This window comes from Lissotriton helveticus, chromosome 8, assembly GCF_964261635.1.
Source record: "Lissotriton helveticus chromosome 8, aLisHel1.1, whole genome shotgun sequence".
Lineage (NCBI taxonomy): Eukaryota > Metazoa > Chordata > Amphibia > Caudata > Salamandridae > Lissotriton > Lissotriton helveticus.
Window position 1 is genome coordinate 1,298,576,735 of NC_136069.1, and position 18,911 is coordinate 1,298,595,645.

At 45.4% G+C, this 18,911-nt stretch overlaps 1 protein-coding gene across 2 annotated transcripts in view; it reads right to left on the bottom strand.

Annotated features, from left to right (window-relative positions):
• The window catches only part of SRPX (sushi repeat containing protein X-linked), a 464,109-nt gene extending 451,128 nt beyond the window's left edge, over positions 1-12,981 (bottom strand). For both annotated transcript variants that reach the window (XM_078658263.1, XM_078658262.1), the window contains exon 1: positions 12,801-12,981. In XM_078658263.1, the coding sequence (XP_078514389.1) occupies positions 12,801-12,870 (70 nt within the window). In that variant the 5' untranslated portion in view covers positions 12,871-12,981. The remainder of the gene's footprint in view (positions 1-12,800) is intronic.
• Between the last annotated feature and the right edge of the window lie 5,930 nt (positions 12,982-18,911).

The window sequence follows — 18,911 nt, forward strand, 5'->3', positions numbered from 1 at the left end:
CGAATGCATCCAATATTTTATGCGATGTAGGAGCAATAAATGTGGATTTAGGTTTAAATTCCTGGTAATCAGATGCTTCTCGTGTGGTTCCAAAGTCCGGTATGTTCATGAAAAAATATCTTAAACGAAGTACTCGCATGAATTTGAAGAATTCAATTTCAGTCTCAAGTTGGTTGGTGTGATATGTAGGTACATAGTTGAAGCCTTTATTTAACGTCTGAATTTGTTGGTTACTGATAACTTGAGAAGAGATGTTGACCACTATGTTTGCTTCGTACTTCTTAAGTTTGGTTTTGTTGTTTCTTTTACCTCGCCTTGTTTTCCCTTTGGTTTCCCTGGCGGTTGGCTTGAATCCCCGTCCTGTGGAGAAAAAGACGTTTTGCTGCTCGATGCTCCTTCGATGTTGCGATCAACTATGGTATCTGATGTTTTCTCTACAGTTTCGGTGGTTGGGGGTGCTCTTGTGGTACGTGTTTCACTTTCTGAGGTTACACTTTCTTGAGATGAGGTGTTGGTGGTTCTCTTGAAAGAGGTTCTCCTTTGTGCGTATACTTCAGCCCATGTATATACCTCATTCAGTTTGTAATCTAAGGTGTCTCTTTTATACTTCCTTAGTTTACCTTCTTGAATGTCTTTAGTATATGCGTCCAGTCTTGTGTTCATTTCTTCGAGAAATGTTGCCCAGTCTGAGGAGTCCATTCGGCTTTCCAAGTCAGTTTCTATCAATGTGATCTCTTCGGTTATTTCTTTGATGACAACTGCAAGTTCCTCGATCAATAAAAGTAGTAAGTCTAAAGAACATTTATTGAGTACAGCGTACCATTTATCCATAAAGTCCTTTTTCGTGTGAAACCTGAATAACATAGGTTTGATGGGCATTCTTAATCCGCGAGGTATCCTTTTCGCTCTGTGATATTGTACTAGAGTGGACGCGTGCAGTCGTTGGTTCAATCGTCGCTTGGTGAGAAATTCTAATTGTTTCAATTGGTGAGGAAGATTGCTTCCCTGTGTGTTAAAGGAACGAATATCTTCAATTAATGAATATATTTCTTTGGCCTGATCATTAGTGTATGCCAGAGTTGTAGCCCTGTTATCTGTGAGGCCAGTGATGGCGTCAAAAGACATTTTTTGATGGGTGCTCCTGCCTGCGGGGCTAAAATATATAACTGATATGGTAGAGGCTGGGCACACCTATATTTAAGATGATTAAACTTCTTAGCTCTAACTTATCTATGCGTGCTGCGTAGGTAGGCACGATGTCCCTCTCGTGCATGAACTAATAACACAACGATTCAAGCGCAAATTGAAATTGTTTAATGAAACTGTATTACACGTATAACTTTCAAAAGTATTCCAGTTGGAAGTGCAACAGTGCGCGTCAGGTCAAGCGGTTTGCGCTTGAATCGTTGTGTTATTAGTTCATGCACGAGAGGGACATCGTGCCTACCTACGCAGCACGCATAGATAAGTTAGAGCTAAGAAGTTTAATCATCTTAAATATAGGTGTGCCCAGCCTCTACCATATCAGTTAAGCCCTGCTGTGCCTGGGGCAATCACCCTGACACCTCACCCTCTACCATTTTGTACCAAGGTGGGGGGTCCGGATCCTCACTGACTCCACACAACCCTATTTAGAGATCAGAAAGGTTGAGGTGAAAAAGCAAGAAACTATTGTTGTACAGTCAGTGGTGTATTCACTGCACAGACATCATCTTTAAGTTTCCTGCATCACAGACTGAGGCAGGAAGGCGCTGCATGTCTGCTTGAGGCTTCATGCATGAGCAGTTGATTAGCTGAAGCAGACCACCGCAGGCAGCTGAAGTTAAATAAGTGAAAAAAGATAAAATGTTGTGTGTGTGCATTTGAGTGAGGGTCTGTGTATGGGAAAGCGTGCAAATATGTGAGCATCTCTGTAGGAATGACAGTGAGGGAGGGCGATTACACCGCTACTTAATCATGAATCTTAAGAAAATCTCTAAGAAGGATCTTCAGAAGCCCAGTCCTCTTGTTGGAAAGCGTTTGTGGTGGTTCTGGAACGAGGTTCACAACATCCTTCCTGGACACCAGTTAACTGGGATCCTCCCCAGGGCCACATGCTTTCTCCATTGCGGATTTTCACCTGTTTCAAGCAGCTCAAGCCTTAAAAATTACATCTAACAGCACGTCCCAACAGTTCACAGTAGACCATTGCTCTCAACACCACTGGAATATAACCATTCAATATTCCCAGCAGCTCCCTTAGCTTTTGCAGCACCATCTCCAAGCACACGGTTTCTAAGAAGCAGTTCTGAAATTGGCAATGTGGTCTCTACACTGCAAACGCAGGCCCTAATATCCCTGTGGCTAAATGAGTAAACAAGAAGTAAAAACAACACTTTCATTGATACTCTGTAGGTAGAGAGGGATTCTTCACCGCTATAGTTAGGAAAATCTTCATTCCTATCCTTTTCAAATGTTGAACCCAGGACAGGTGGCAAAATATTACAATTGTTAGAGACTTTCCATCCTGTCCTATTCTAGTTCCCACACTTTGTTCTTCTACGTTTCTTGCAATATGGTGAAATTCTTCACCTGAGCCTTGGGGACACCAAATCTCTTAGACCCTCTGAAAAAATTAAAACCAACTTGGTGGAACTAGTTCTCCATCTCCCTATAAAACCTTCAGATAGGAACTCCAGGAGAGCATTGCTGGCAGAATGACTGGTGAAGTTACCTCTGTGAATGAAATTGAACTAAAGGTCAATCAATAGGCACCTGGCGCAACATCCAGGCTGGCATATCTTACAGCAGGACCACTTGCATACGCTAAGTGGATTTGCCTTCAGCCCAAGAGCTAAACTGATCCCTTTAATTCATCTCTAGCTCAGAAAATATCAAATTTAAAACACCTATGTTTCAATTGGATAAAACAGATGTTCCATTCATGTCCTTTCATTTGCAGATTTCAGGCAAATCTATGGATGCGCAAAAGATTTTACCTTATCATTGCCAACCAGGGCATTTTATGCTTTTAGAGAACAATATAAATGTTGTCACTTTTGCAGCCTGACAACATTCTGTATGTGCTGAGGCATCTTTCTGGGATGCAAATATTAAAATCATGCTTTGCGTAGCAATAAGTGAAGGTAACAGTACACTGCCGTTTGTTGGTCTATGTTTACTTTATAATAGTTATTCCACATTCCAGCACTGATCTAGCACCCTGCCTTCAAGTCAGGTCAATCTAACAGCTTTAGGGATGAAATGACGGCCAAGGGAATACAGAGCACGCAGTCACTTAAGCTTTTCTTACATGCTTCAAATTATAGCAGACATCAAGGCCAAGGATGCCGGAGAGCAAAATAAAATAAAAAATAGGGGACACACTAGAGAAGACTGAATTTCCTTCGTCTAGATGTAGTTACTTCAAAATAGATAGATAGATAGAGACAAGATCCTCATTTCACTTGAAATCAGCAGAATGGAATTCAAGTACGATATATAACAAACATACACCAAAACTGTTAAATTCTGACCCACCCTTTTTGGGTCTCGCTTACACAGCGCGCATTCGCTTCATAGGAGACCTTTAACTGTCGTACAGCTCTTTTTCAAAGCACATACTCATGCTTGTTGCGGCATACGCCTTGCAGGAGTGCGCAGCGGTGCACCACAAGCACGAGTATGTGCTTTGAAAAAGAGCAGACTGATCTCTCCAGCGCGCGCGCACCCCTGCGCCTCTCTCTCCTGCTGCAGCGCGAGGCTTTCTTCCAGTTTTGGGCGAAAAATATTCTTACATTTTTTTTTACTTACCGAACCAAGTGGCATCCACCACCTTGGATCAGTAAATAAATAGCAAAGCAAGTGGTGCTGGCGCTTCGGTGTTGTGGTGCACGAGCAGCCATCCGTCATCTCACATGCATGGTCTAGCACAACAATTATGTATGTACGTGTAATGTACCCACACACATATACATGTGTAGTTTAAGGTAGAGGTCTTTAGTCTTTTTCAAGTGCTCCCAAATAGGTCAGAAAATGGACGTCACAAAGAGATGATGGAATTTGCCCAAGATCACACAGTTTGGTCAAAGAGCTTCAGCAACGAGAATTCCTTTCAGTAGCATTCTATTCCACATTTTTTAGCTTGTCTGCCATAGCAGAGTAGTGCCAAAAATATGCAACCCAGTCCAGGCCCTCCCCAAAAGAAACCCGCCAACCCAGACTGCCAAGGAAGCCGTCTTCCATTTCTAACATATTTCCGGTTCCCTTCTCGTTGTGTGAAATACTTGAACCCTTTACTAATTCAACAGCAATCTTCTTTTGATTTAAAAAAAAAAAACTTTCCACCCCATTTCCAAATAAAAACTCATCCGAGCCTTTGAGCTGTTGTGTAACCAGACGAGCAATACCAACACTAGCTTGTTTCCAGTGAAAACAAAAAGTTGTAAAACCAGCTTATGGCTGTCAAGGTACAACAGAAGTTTGCGACCTGAACAAAACTAGAACTCCCATGCCCCTCCCCCATACAAACGTGGTTTCACTCTACGTTTCACATTCTACTACAAACAGCCAAAATACCAAATATCATTCCTATTTCTGACACTACACAAACACCCAACAAGCACAGAGATCACATCCAAACACACACTACCATGTCTAAACAGCATTGGAATAGCCAATAGTTCTCGCCTTTGGGACATTATAAGTGTTTAGCCATGCAACAGTTGATGTTGCACCAAGGATATTTTGCTGCATAATTAAATACATATAAGGTCCCAAAGGCGAGACCTATTGGCTATGCCAATGCTTGTTTTTATTTATGTCTTCACCAACACATTGGTTGTAATGTACCAGCACTCCTCAATTTGTCAAAACTAAAGAACTGTAAAAACTATTGAAGTAATTGCACCATTTTGTTCAAGTGGAAAAGCCAGCATCATACCACAAATCTTCACATCCAAAATACAACAATATGGAGGGAGGCGAGGCTTAACAGCGAGAGAAGATGGCTGAATGTTAATGCCTCCCGTCCATGCCAGCTCAATAAGTAGGAAATATGCACGGAAGTAGCTCTCACTTCCCCGTTCCATTCTGTCCCACTGACAGAATGGAATGGGGAGGCTAGAAAACCACAGAGAAACCAACAAAATAATGGGGTGTGCTGTTTTATTCCAGAAGAGAGGTGAAACTGAATGAAAACATTCTTAGGCTTTTTAGATTACAAGACGTAAACTGCCATATCAACCCAATCTGTGGAGGACATGCTGTGGCACCCTAATTGATGAATGGATTGCATTGACTACAGGTAGCGAGACAGAGGGGTGATGGTGCTGGCATGGGTCCTGGAATCTACAGTGGTAAACTGCAACTATGGGAGATAAACCCAAGTTTACTGCTGGGAGAGGAGTGTCAGCAGAGTGAATGACCAAACAACAGTTTAGCAGTACGAATGTTATGAGAGTGTTGGTAATGCCCTGAAGATACTTGCATTGCCAGAGGGGCCGCTTCAAATAGATTTCTCTACCTCTTGACCGCACTGCTGCAAGATCAGCAGACTTTTTGAATTGGGCTCAGCAAGCAAAGATTATTTCACTTAAACCTGTGGAGGTCGCCATCTTTCTCTGTACTCCGGTGAGACCAACGCAGCAATATTGCTATGGGACAGATAGGATGCATTGCTTATTCCTACAGAGTCCCCCATCAAAGACAATTTGCCCTACAGGCGGAAATCTCCCTTCCACATCTGTAAAATGTACAAATGAAGAACAGACAAAGACAAGGCTGACACACGTGCCCTATAGGAGTATGGTCATTATCTGCTTGCTATGCTACCACAAGCATTGCTGATCATCCTAAGTGACCACATGATATTTAGAAAAAGGTCTGATTTCATACTAGGATATGAACATGAGTGTGGCATGAAGAGCTACCCCTGCTGAAATTGTCCTGCTTCATGTCAGGGGCAAAGGCTTCATCACAGCCATTGTCCTTGAAGGCAATATCAGGACTGACAAAACACTGTATGATAGAAATAGCTGTATTGAATACCACGCTGGACACTCTCCTTTAGGAATTGAAGGCAACAAAACTCTACATGATTGCAGCCAAACAAGCAACAGCACAAACAGAGAAGTGAAAACAATTGGAATGAAACTCATAGCCTTCAAAGTCAGACTAGAAAACAACACAAGGAAAGTGGATGATATGGGTGACACATTCATGGGCATCTCACACTCAAGTAATTATTTGTGGAAAGTTCATCAGAAAGTGTTAGAACTGGAAGATTGCAACAGGTGGTCAAATATTAGGATTTTTGGAATCCCTGAAAAAAACAAAGTGACAATATCTTCTCATTTATCGAATTCCAATGAGCACACAGAACCTGGTGTAGACTGCAGACCAAATCATATGTCCCTACGCCCACTATAATGTGCTTCCCGTCCCACAAAGTAGCAAGACAGATGGTAGAAGTGGCAAAGAAACATGGCTTATACTTGAGACACGAAACACATATTTTATTCTGAGAAGACTTTGCTTACGAGACCAATTTCACTAGAAAAAGTTTTGTGGCACTTTGACAACTTCTAAGAAAATGGGATATTAGATTTAGCCTTCGTGAATCTGCAACAATGTTGGTGACAATTGACAGCAAAAACAGCATGATCTGGGTGAATTTGAGAAACAATTTGAGGCCATGGAGGAGATGGCAATGGAAATGATTTACCCTGGAGGCACAGCACACAACAAAACGGAACATGAACCAAGATTGAGAGAGTCTGATTAGCATCATGTGACAAACACCACATAATAATTAGCACCTCAGAGTGAAGAAGACCGTAATAACTGTTCAGAAGAGATCCCTGCCAAAGGTAGAGAAAAATCTAAAACACCATTTACTTCCTCCATTGAGCACTCATGAGGAGCCTGCATCATGTCACTCCACACTAAAAACCACTTCACCAGTGTCTTACCACTAGTGTACTGAAACAGGGACTTAACACTACTATAGGAGGAAAAAGTAATGACATGGTAGAGAGTTCCTTTTTTATTATTATATAGAGATCATGACCATGTTTAATAGGACTCACTGTGAGCCATACAGGTTACACCCAGCTTATTGTATGCACCAAGGAAAAAGCTAAGAGAAGTGAGTGCTTTCACCTAAATGGGGCTCTGCAGGAATAATTTAACACCTTAAGTGCGCCCGTTGGCTAACGGCCATCGCGAGCACAACCTCGGTAGTGCTGCACACGTCCGTTGGCTGACGCGGCCCCGCCCACATAATGGAAGGCCCTGCACCACGGCAGAGTTGCCGCCACGGTAAACGGGCTAAGAGCACAAAGGTATCATAGTGACTACTATTTGTGCTCCTAACGGAATTAGTAAACTGTTTACAATTTGAAGATGGTAGTAATGTTGACTGCATTGAGGAATCTATCCCTATGGCCCCTCTTTGTCAACAGCCTTTCCAGCTATGTCAAAAGAAATAAGGTACTGTAATATATAGACAGAAAAGTCCGGCTGTGGTGATTTTCCAAGAGATATATCTCTTCCTGTCTGAATCTGAGAAGTTGAAAAGAGAGTGAGTGGGGCAAGTAGCAGCATTTTCTGGTCATGTAGTACATAAGTAGCAGCATCTTCTGGTCACGCAGTACATCCAGATAATCCAACAGCTGAAACGCACTACTACAAAAAGGAAGACTAGAAACATTGTTCAATAAACGTCTCACAGTCCAAATCCAGAACACAAGGAATTGTCTTAATGGGAATTTTGTATTTGCTAAAATCCAAGTGCAAAAACACTCATTGGATCATTATGTGCACCAACAAGAATAAAAAAGACGTTTTCACTTCTTTAAATATACTTTTTGATGAATTATGTCTTGATACAGGTGATTGTTGGGAAAGACTGGAATCTGTTTCCAGAGCTGATACTAGATCGTATAGGTTCGGTCTCCGCAGCTAACATAGAAGAGAGGGGCTTAGTTCTAGACCTGACATTGTGTGAATACATTACTAGAATATTGAACAAAAAGGAGGACTATGGGCAATATTTATCCAGGTCCAGCATGCGTGCCCAGGAGAATTTATAAGCAGAAAGGTATTCAGTTCCTAGAGAACACTGTAGGTCGACGTGCATTAGTTGTGTGTTGGGTCACACACTTGTAGGCAGGAGAAAAATTCCTTCTTTCGGAAAAGAGACCCTCACACACCCCTCAACAGTGGGGTGTCTTGCTTTATCATCTGGTCTGGTCCTAATCGGGTCGGCGCTGCAATACCCGATCGGCACCCTTGCCGGGGCCTTTTGGCGGAGATCTTTATTTCCTTTGCCGTAAGGTGCCATGCGTGTGAGGGCCCTAGTGAGTGTAGATGTGGAGAGTGTAGAAGTGAGGTTAAAACAGGAAGTAGTGGTCCACCCAGTACTATTTTAATGATTGTGGCCACTATGCTGTGAAAGTTGGTGCACCCCTGTTATAAGGTCACAGGATTGTGCGCATTTACGGTCAACATGTTTCTTGCCATTACTTCAATTAGAAGGCAATTCTTCAGGACTTTACCAGAGATCTATCCACACTTTTTGATGGTGGTACACAATTAATAAATATAGTGACCACCCTTACAGCACCCTAAAAAGTGGTACCTGTAGATCAATTTGGAGTCAACCCAATCAGGGTCACGGTGATGTTACATCGGTGGCCGGAGGGCTCAACCACTGAATAGTTCAGTGTCTAGGAAGATTCCACGCTCATGTCCGTAGACCTACCCCTGCTACGCCAGCCCCGCTGGTACCCTTCCCGAAAGGAGGAATTTTTCTCCTGCATATCAGTGTGTGACCCACCACACAACTAATGCACGTCGACCTACAGTGTTCACTAGGAACTGCATACCTTTTTGCTTATAAATACATTACTAGACCTCTGGAGGCTTCTGCATCCAACCAGGAGGAACACGCATTATTGTCCAAGGAAAAAGGACAGGATGCAGAATAGATCTCGTTTTGATCAGCAAACATCTCCTACCATGGGTCTAGTGTAAAATATTGGAAGTGGGGTTTTACCATCATGCAGAGATCAAAACAGAGCTTATGCTACCCCTTACAATCTCTGGATGCCTAATTTTGAGGATAAATATCTTCAGGTACACGCCACCAAGGGAAAAGAAGAAACTGACGGACCATTTATAGGATTACCTAAACCTAACTAATAGTTCAGTCTTAACAAGTCTTGTAGTTGATGCAAAATCTGACCTGGGGGCTCTACGATGAAAGACTCTGCAACAGCACGAAGAAACAAACAAACAAAACAAAAAGCCATGCGGAAAAGGTTGCAGGTCCTTAGGGAAAGAGATCAAGAACCTCCAGATGCAGAGTACCTACAAATGTTAATCCTAGCTAAATACGAGTTGAGCTCCCTTTTTACAATTAAAGTGGAGCTTGCTTTAGACAGACTTAAATGTAAAATATGAGCAAGGGGAAAAGGTGGGGTAAATGCTGGCTCTACAAGCCTTATTGAGGGGGTGGGTAATCCCTTTTGTTCTCTGTCAATTCGCAAATCAATTGAAATTAACGTAATGAATATAAAATCCCTTTTGTTAATATGTACTCATTATATAGGGCAACTTCTTTCACTAAAAGCCTCCATTGGTGTTGTACCATTATATTCAAGTCTTGATAATGACCTGCACTCATATCGGCACTACGATATCGACTACCAACGTATTGTCAAGGAAAGTAGATGAGGAGTTAGAATAGTAAATCTATACTTCTTTGTATATGCTTACCTTGATGATATAGTGGTAGTTGATAATGTGGTGTCGATATACATGCAGACCGATAATAGTGACCTCGATACTGTGAGCTAAACTGTCCATCCCCCTTGAATATTAGAATAAACCAGCAATAAATACATAAAGTAGGGTTGTGCCAGTATAACAAATCGCACCATGACTGAATTCCCTCACCTCCCTCCCAAATTTGAACACACGCAGCTGATTTTTATGTCCTGGAGGAATCTGGAAAGAAGACTGCTCTCTCTCTGTTTCTAATGAGTCCCTTTCAACAGCAGCCAACCTCAAAGAGATTCTAGAAATGCCTGTGGTCGCTCCTCACTATTCCACATCGACACTCTTGTTCCCACATGATGGATCTGCGCGGACGCAGTTTCTGAGAGGGTGGATGCTTTGAGTAGAGTCTGCTCACAAATTAGCTCCATTGCGAGGAATGGGTTTCGAGAATGATCAGCACAGCAGAACTCGGGAGGTGTGCCTTGGACACCATCCATGTTTTGAATTTGATCAATTCTGTAGACGCCCAATCTTAGGTTTTTATTATGAGCTTGGTAATAATGCATGAAACTGTGATATGAACTACATTTTGCCCCAAATATCAAATTGTATTTTCATATAAACACGTTATGCATATGCTTCAACCTCGAATACAATATTATTCAATACATTAGTTTGCATTCCAAGGTATGACTGCAAGGACATTTTAAATGACAAAAACCTTTTGGAAAATGGAGTATTTTGTAGTCCTGGTTGCAGGGTACTAAAATGCTATTTTATGCTAGCTTTCCTGGTGTAATATAATGTGACCAGTTATAAATGGTTACTACTGAATAGCATATTGTGTTTTGGATACACAATGACCTGCTCTGAAGAATGTCCAGTTGGCTCCAGCTGCATCTTGGAATAGACTGCTAGTGCCCTTTGATTTGCTTGGTATTTATTTTAGAACTTCACATTTGTGTTGGGTACTTCAAATCTAATTTCCAAACTCCACATGCCACAAGGGGATCCAGCAGAACTCATTAGCAACTGGTCAAATGTAATTTCAATCCACCTACCCTGTGAAACATGCAAGCAGTAAATTGTAGACAGAAAGAATCATTACCCACAAGACAGATGACTCTCGCTCACCTCACACTCCCTTGCCCATGGCCTAAAACCATTGAAGCATGAATGAAGTGAAAGCATTTTTACCATCCCAGATACTGCATTTTAAGCCTTCCTCTTCTCCTTTGATTGTTATAGGTTTATCCAGGGCTTTAAGTAATATGAAAAATGAGGGGCTCTCAAACGGGCGTGGCTTTAAAAAGCATGCTAAAAACCTGTGCTTAGCATAGTGTGCCACCCAATAGGTAATTTGCTGCTTCTGTCATTGCATCCAGATACATAATACAAGTAACATTACACCTACAACAAGCCAGTACTATTGGCTTTTATCAATGGTTGTTAGTTGCATAACATAAATCAGAAACAATCAAGCCTTCGTAGTATAGCATATTGAAAATGCTTCAGTTCTGAAATGATGAGAGTCTGCAAGAAATTAAAAGAGTCTCTTTGAAGTTACATCAAAGGCTTTAAGCAAAGGTACTGCTGTAGAGTTGAGCTTTTTTTTTTATCCAGAGGGTGAGAGCAAAAATGGAGAGCCCGATAGGGACCCGTCCGAGTATCTGTTTTTTTTAGAATTGCTGGTGATGAGCACCGGCAGGAGGACCCAGCCCACTTAAAGCCCTGGGTTTAGCAAAAAGAGGGTCCCTGATGCTTGTAATTGTACACAACGAAATGCAGTACCGCGGAGGTAACAGTTACTATTAGTAAGGGCAATCTGTGGCCCATTGGGATGGTACCCCAGGAGCCTTACTCTAACAACCACCCATAACAATAGATGCAACAAATGCACAAGTAAAAAGATGTGCAGCTATATTGGTGCCACCTCTGCAATGTCACTGTGGCCCAATAGTTCCAGGGTCCCTCACTAAACCAATCATGATGGAATCTCCCTACCTAATGATGGGGAAGGGAGTTATTTTTTTTTTTGCCTGCCTGGTACGTGGTACCCTAGTCACGCAACTGCAAGTAAGGGGAATATAATTATGTGCCAATGACTGGCACAGATCCAAGAAATTGCCGAGAAGGAAAGGTGAAAAAATATAAACGTGCATCTAAACAAGAAATCATGCCTTCGAAAAGAGAGCCCTTCTCGTTTTGGCGCATTCCATTTATCTCAAGTCTTTTCGCGCGCGCCCTCAGGGCTCCCAGGCACGCAGGGGTTGCACGTGTCATACACGTCAAGGAGCCGGAGTCCGAGTTTGAATGAATGCCGCTGCTGGGCTGCGGCCACGCGCAGGATGCCGAGCTAACACGTGGCGGCCAAGCCAAATCAAAACAGACCTCGGGGAACATAATGGAATATCAGTGTTGACTGACGCCAAAACAAACGTTGTCAAATCAGTTTTTAGAGAACGGGTTGCCAGCTTTTGGCATATGCAAAATGCATTAACCCATAAGTAAATAGAAAATACTGATGGATTAAACAGCAATCATTTCACAATGAAGCGGTATTCCAAAACGGATAGCATTCCCATGTTATATGCATACAATAAATGTTTTTCTCCAGTGCAGCTGCAAACGCACGAATTAATGGCTTCTACTTGCAAAACGGATGCATGCTGTTATTTCCCATAATGTTTTTTTTCCGGTGAAGTACTTGCTCTAATACCTTAACGAAAGCGCAATTCCCGTAAAAGAAGAAAAACCTTTGCACCAGTAGGGAAGCAGTAATGCACCTCAACATTTTACCCATGTGTTGTTGAACATTAGTATAACGCAACACCTATTTCTCTCGGCTGAAAGTTATGAGCAGTTGGTTTTAAAACGCTCAAAAGAAAGAAACCCCATTAAACATTCAAACACAGGGGAGGCTCAGCACTTCAGTCTACGTCTTCCTCTTTGGTCTCAATTCCCACTTAATATGAACAACCACCCCTCGAAAATACACCCCCCTGCACCCGCACCCGCGGTGTGCCCCCTCACACTACCTTGATATCCGCGGACAGTGTAAACAATCGGCGCCAGCAGCAAAAGTAGGTTGATCAGCTGGGTCCCCATGTTGCTGAGACGGGTTTCTTCCCTTCGCTCCTCGCACAAGCCTCAGGATGAAAGGGGAGAGAGGGGACGAGGGGGAGGGAATACCCTCGTGCAGCTCAAACCTCACAGCAGAAAGATAACAATTCCTTTCCTTGTAAAGGACGTGCTGGCGCCTGCCAAGAAATCTGGGAATGTAAACCAGTTGCGTATTGGTCACGGAAGACTCCCTTCTCCTTGGCCTCGCTCATATAGCATCCAAAAGTTGCTAGATTTCTTTCAGTCGTTCGTGCGAATGTATATCTCGGGCTCATAACAGCAAGCAAACCGTGTGCAGCCGAACAGCTTTCAGTTTTTACAGGGCAGTTTGAAATACTACTTTGAAAGTTTTACCTTGTTTATTTTTCAGGGTTTTCTCTTTTAAATGCACGCTATAGGATTACTGGTACAAATGTTTACACCACATTTGGAAAAAAACATGTTGTTTTTAAGGATACATGATAATAAGTTCAACAGGCCCTAATGAAAGAGCATACACTATACTTAAGCTTTTATGTACCTTCAGTGCACTAATCAAAACTCCCTCCAGGCAGCGAGTGGTCCCGCCCGCTCAACCTCCATCATTTCCACCAACTGCGCGCTTTTACCTTAAATCACCACTGACAACATCACTTGGTGCCTGAAAAGGTTGCAGCCTATTCATCCGCATAAAGTGTTTTAAATAACATTTTACACATTTCCAACGTTCATGGTCATAACACATTCAATGTCCATGTTCTAACTTTTGCAATTCTTTCTGTTGCATTATGGACCCAGCCTCCTCAATTACCTGGGAGTGGAGGGGAACCTTTTTCTGGGCTTCCGATTCACGGGCTTCAGCTTGCTACAGATTTGGAGGGTGTCTGTCTGGACCTGCCCGGGCCGCAAGTGCCGTCCCGCTCGATCTGTAACCACGGACTCTTCACCTGCTGCACCTGCAAGTTCACCTGCCTCCGAACCTGCCCCGCACCCGCCAAGACAAACATCAGCAGCAACCACCTCAAGTGCATCCTGATCAACACCCGCTCCATCCACAGACACGCCGTGGAACTCTGGAACCTCCTCGACGCTACATCACCGGACGTCGCCTTCCTCACGGAAACCTGGATGAACACCTCCTCTGCACCCGACATCGCCATCGCCATCCCGGAAGGGTACAAGATCATCAGGAGGGACCGCATCAACCAGACCGGAGGTGGCATCGCCATCGTCCACAGGAACACCATCCGCATCACGACCGACGCCAACGACTCCTTCGCCGCAGCCGAACATCTCCACTTCCAGATTCACACCGACCCTAAGACGACCCTCAGAGGCACCCTCGTCTACAGACCCCCGGGACCACGCACACAATTCAGCGAAGACATCACAGACTTCATCAGCCCGCACGCCCTCCCCTCCACCGACTACATCCTCCTCGGGGACCTCAACTTCCACCTGGAGAACAACAAGGACCGCAACACCACCGCCCTGCTGGAAAACCTCGCCAACCTCGGACTCAAGCAACTGGTCAACACCCCAACCCACTACGCCGGCCACACGCTTGATCCCGTCTTCTCTTCCAGCAAGTACATCACCTTCAGTCACGCCACCGGACTCCACTGGACCGACCACAGCTGCGTCCACTTCAGCTTCAAAAGATCCACGACCCACAACCACCCGCAACAGGTACCTAACAGGAATTGGAGCAAGATCACCGCAGACCAGCTCACCACCTCCCTCAGCCAGAGCCCACCCGCCAACACAACGGACCCCAACGAAGCAGCCCGCAACTTCACACAGTGGCTGACCGCCTGCGCCGACGACCTCGCGCCACTAAAGAACCCTCCCAGCAGACCCAGAAGCAAGAAGGCATCCTGGTTCACCGACGACCTCAAGGACTCCAAGAAGACCTGCAGCACCCTCGAGAAAGCCTGGCTCCTCGACCGGACCACCGACAACATGACCGCCCTCAAACACGCTACCCGCAAGCACCACCAGCTCATCCGCACCACCAAGAAGAAATCCCTGAAGGAACGACTGGACAACAACGCCCACGACAGCAAAGAGCTATTCACTATCGTCAAGGAGTTCTCCAACCCCAGCACCAGCACCAACGACATCACTCCGTCACAAGACCTCTGCGACTCCCTCGCCTCGTTCTTCCACCGCAAAATCGCCGACATCCACAACAGCTTCGGCGCCCCACCCACGCACCCAACCATCGAACCAACGCCCCCCACCGCCACCCTTCGCACCTGGACCACGGTGACCACCGAAGACACAGCCCGCACGATGAACACCATCCACTCCGGATCACTGACCGACCCCTGCAAACACCACGTCTTCAACAAGGCCGACTCCACCATCGCACCCCAACTCCGGAACATCATCAACGCCTCCTTCAACACCGCCACCTTCCCGGAGAGTTGGAAGCACGCCGAGATCAGCGCCCTCCTGAAGAAACCTACAGCGGACCCCACCGATCTCAAAAATTTCCGCCCCATCTCGCTCCTCCCTTTTCCTGCTAAAGTCATTGAGAAAATCGTCAACAGACAGCTGACCACCTTCCTCGAGACGAACGGATCCCTCGACCCCTCGCAGTCCGGCTTCAGAGCCAACCACAGCACCGAGACCGCCCTCATCGCAGCCACCGACGACATCCGGACCCTGCTCGACAAGGGGGAAACAGTGGCCCTCATCCTCCTGGACCTCTCCGCTGCGTTCGACACGGTCTGCCACCGCACCCTAGTTCAGCGCATCAGCAACATCGGTATCCAAGAGAAGGCACTGGAGTGGATCATCTCGTTCCTCGCCGGAAGAACACAAAGAGTCCGCCTCCCCCCGTTTCGCTCCGAGGCCACCGAAGTCATCTGCGGCGTCCCGCAAGGATCTTCACTCAGCCCCACCCTCTTCAACATCTACATGAAACCTCTCGCAGCCATCGCACGCCAGCACAACCTCAACATCATCTCTTACGCCGACGACACCCAGCTGATCCTCTCCCTCACCAGAGACCCCGACACCGCCAGAACCTGCCTACACGAAGGGATGAAAGACGTCGCCGAGTGGATGAAGGACAGCCGCCTGAAACTGAACTCGGACAAGACGAAAGTCCTCATCCTGGGATCTTCGCCCTCCGCCTGGGACGACTCCTGGTGGCCCCCAGCCCTGGGCACCGCACCCAAGCTAACCGACCACGCACGCAACCTGGGCTTCATCCTGGACCCCTCCCTCTCGATGACCAGACATGTCAACGCCGTCTCCTCATCGTGCTTCAACACCCTGCGTATGCTTCGCAAGATCTTCCGCTGGATCCCGACCGAGACCAGGAAGACTGTCACCCAGGCACTCGTCACCAGCCGACTGGACTACGGAAACGCCCTCTACGCCGGAACCACAGCCAAGCTACAGAAAAGACTCCAGCGCATCCAGAACGCCTCCGCCCGACTCATCCTGGATGTCCCCCGACGCAGCCACATCTCCAGCCACCTGAGGAACCTGCACTGGCTCCCCGTCGACAAGAGGATCACGTTCCGGCTCCTCACCCACGCACACAAGTCTCTCCACGACCTGGGCCCCAAGTACCTCAACGACCGCCTGACCTTCTACACGCCCACCTGCCAGCTACGGTCCACCAGCCTCGCCCTCGCAGCCGTACCACGCATCCGAAGAGCCACCGCCGGAGGAAGATCCTTCTCTTACCTGGCTGCCAAGACTTGGAACTCCCTCCCCATCCACCTTCGGCTGACCCAGGACCATCTCGCCTTCAGGAAACAACTCAAGACCTGGCTGTTCGAGCAGTAGCATACCCCTCCCCCCAAGCGCCTTGAGACCCTCCCGGGTGAGTAGTGCGCTATACAAATGGCATGATTGATTGATTGATTGATTAACCCTTTCGTGGGCCCTCCCTTCTCCCAGGGGTCCCTGCCGTGTGGCATCCCAAGGACCTTACTTGAGCATCTACTCTACCTTTCCTGAGGCTGAGTCCTTGCCATCTTCTCCCTGCCATGAGGCATCACAAGGGTCCTGCGTCAGCATCACATCTACTCCCTCAGTGCCCCTGCCATGAGGCATCCCCAAGGACACTGTGAGAGCCTTCCATCTACCTGCTAGTCATTTTCTCTTTCTACCAGCTTCCTTGTGTTTGTTCCGCCACGCTACCTACAGTTTCTCGATCGGAGGGAGCTCCCCCCTACCCCTGACTCCCTTTTTGGTCCTTCTTGAAACCTGTTTGCTCCAGTACCCACACAATGTTCAGCATAAACCTGTTTATTCCTGCCCCCGTGAGGTGTACCTCATTTGCTAGATGGTACCCTGTAGACCAATCTTTTAGCAGGACCAGAAATCGTACTTCTGGAAACTATTTGCGAACTGCTGTTTCGCCTGAGCAAATATGCCTGTGTAGCTCTGCTCATGCAAAACTCTGGAGGATAGTGTACGTATGCCCTTGCCAGGAGTGATTTTCGAACATTTCTCAGTATGGGCAAAGATTAGAGAAGAGTTTCTGCAGACCGTTAAAACATGCACAATGGTAGGTTAACCAGCGTCAAATGGGGGGCATCCTCAACCCTGGAACTGTTGCTTACCATTTCCTTCGGCCCCAGTCTATAGATCTGCGGGCGCGCGGCAACATAAGGGGATTGTACGTGTTCAAACACTTCTAAAGTTTGAGCCCAGGTATAATCAGAGAAGCCATGTCAGGTCTCTTCTAGGATCCTGCGATGGGGAGGAACATGCCTACTTCGGGCCATTGGCCTCTTCTTATCCACCCTCACGCTACCTTACTCGCCCCTTGCTTGGGGGAGGAGGCTCGCTTTGTTTCCTGGGGCCAATCCTGGCCCCCAATGGCCTAGCTGGCCTGCTAATGGGGAGGGGAGAGGCTTCCGGCCTCCGGAGGGCGTTTAACCCGGGCCCCCATCTGGTCCGTCTTTGCCTTCCCGGCCCGGGTCCTAACGTATTTATGTTTTATCAAAATGTAACTTGAGTCAAGTTACATTTGATACATGTATCTTTTTGTTTTTATCATTTATAGTTTGTCAGTTAGTGATTAGTGTATAAAATATATATATATTATATAATTTTAAATATATTAATTAACTGCACCATGCATGAAGATTGCTTTAAAACATACACGTATCTGGACAATTTAACACAGATAAAAATAAAATACAAATTCAGCTAAAAATCTAGTACGCCATACAAAATAATTTTTTTTAAAACGATACCATTATAAAAATCAGTTTGACCTTCTGCAACACCTGATTTTCCTTAGAAATTGCGCCATATCAAATTGGATTAGACTTTTTTGTGTTTGGTGCATAAAACAGGCTTGCTGCTTTACTGTGAAAAGCAGGAATTAACCAGCATTTATGCAAGTTAGTGTAAAAAGGACAAATAAAAAAAGAGTAAAATGACCTCATGGCTTCCTCTTTCACACCCACAAGATGACCAGACATTGTTTCCTTACCAATAAACTACCCTATTCGCCAAGATTTCTGATGGAAACAAGATATAGAGATAGGTTCAACCTCGAGGATACCTTTCCTCTGGATACTTTTTAAACTAATTGTGTTCTAAGTTTTAGGAAAGACATCTCTGGGTTAGTGGCCCCAACCTGCTGTATTCTCCCATTTCATATAGTACTAATAAGCTAGTGTCAAAGAAAATGTATCCTAGAACATCAAGCTGCCATGCAATTTTAGCTTCAGCTGCCCCATATCCTTCTGATCTGAGAGACACAGACGTCTTGTAGGTGGACTAACTATATACTAGCAGCAGGATTTAATCGAAAACCTCATACAGTTTAGTTAATTTTGTTAAGGATGTCTGGCATATCTAGTTAAATTTCTTTGTAAAGTGCACTAATACTTGCTGGTAAAGAAGTGCTATAGAAAACACTGCAATTAAACAAATAGAAAAAGCAATACACAGGTTGAGAAGCCTTTTCGTAGACAAAAGTCACAACAGGATTTAGTGGCAAACCGAGCATAAAGGGAGATATAGGAATGCCAGGATCCAAGGCCTCCAGTTGATACAGAAAAGGA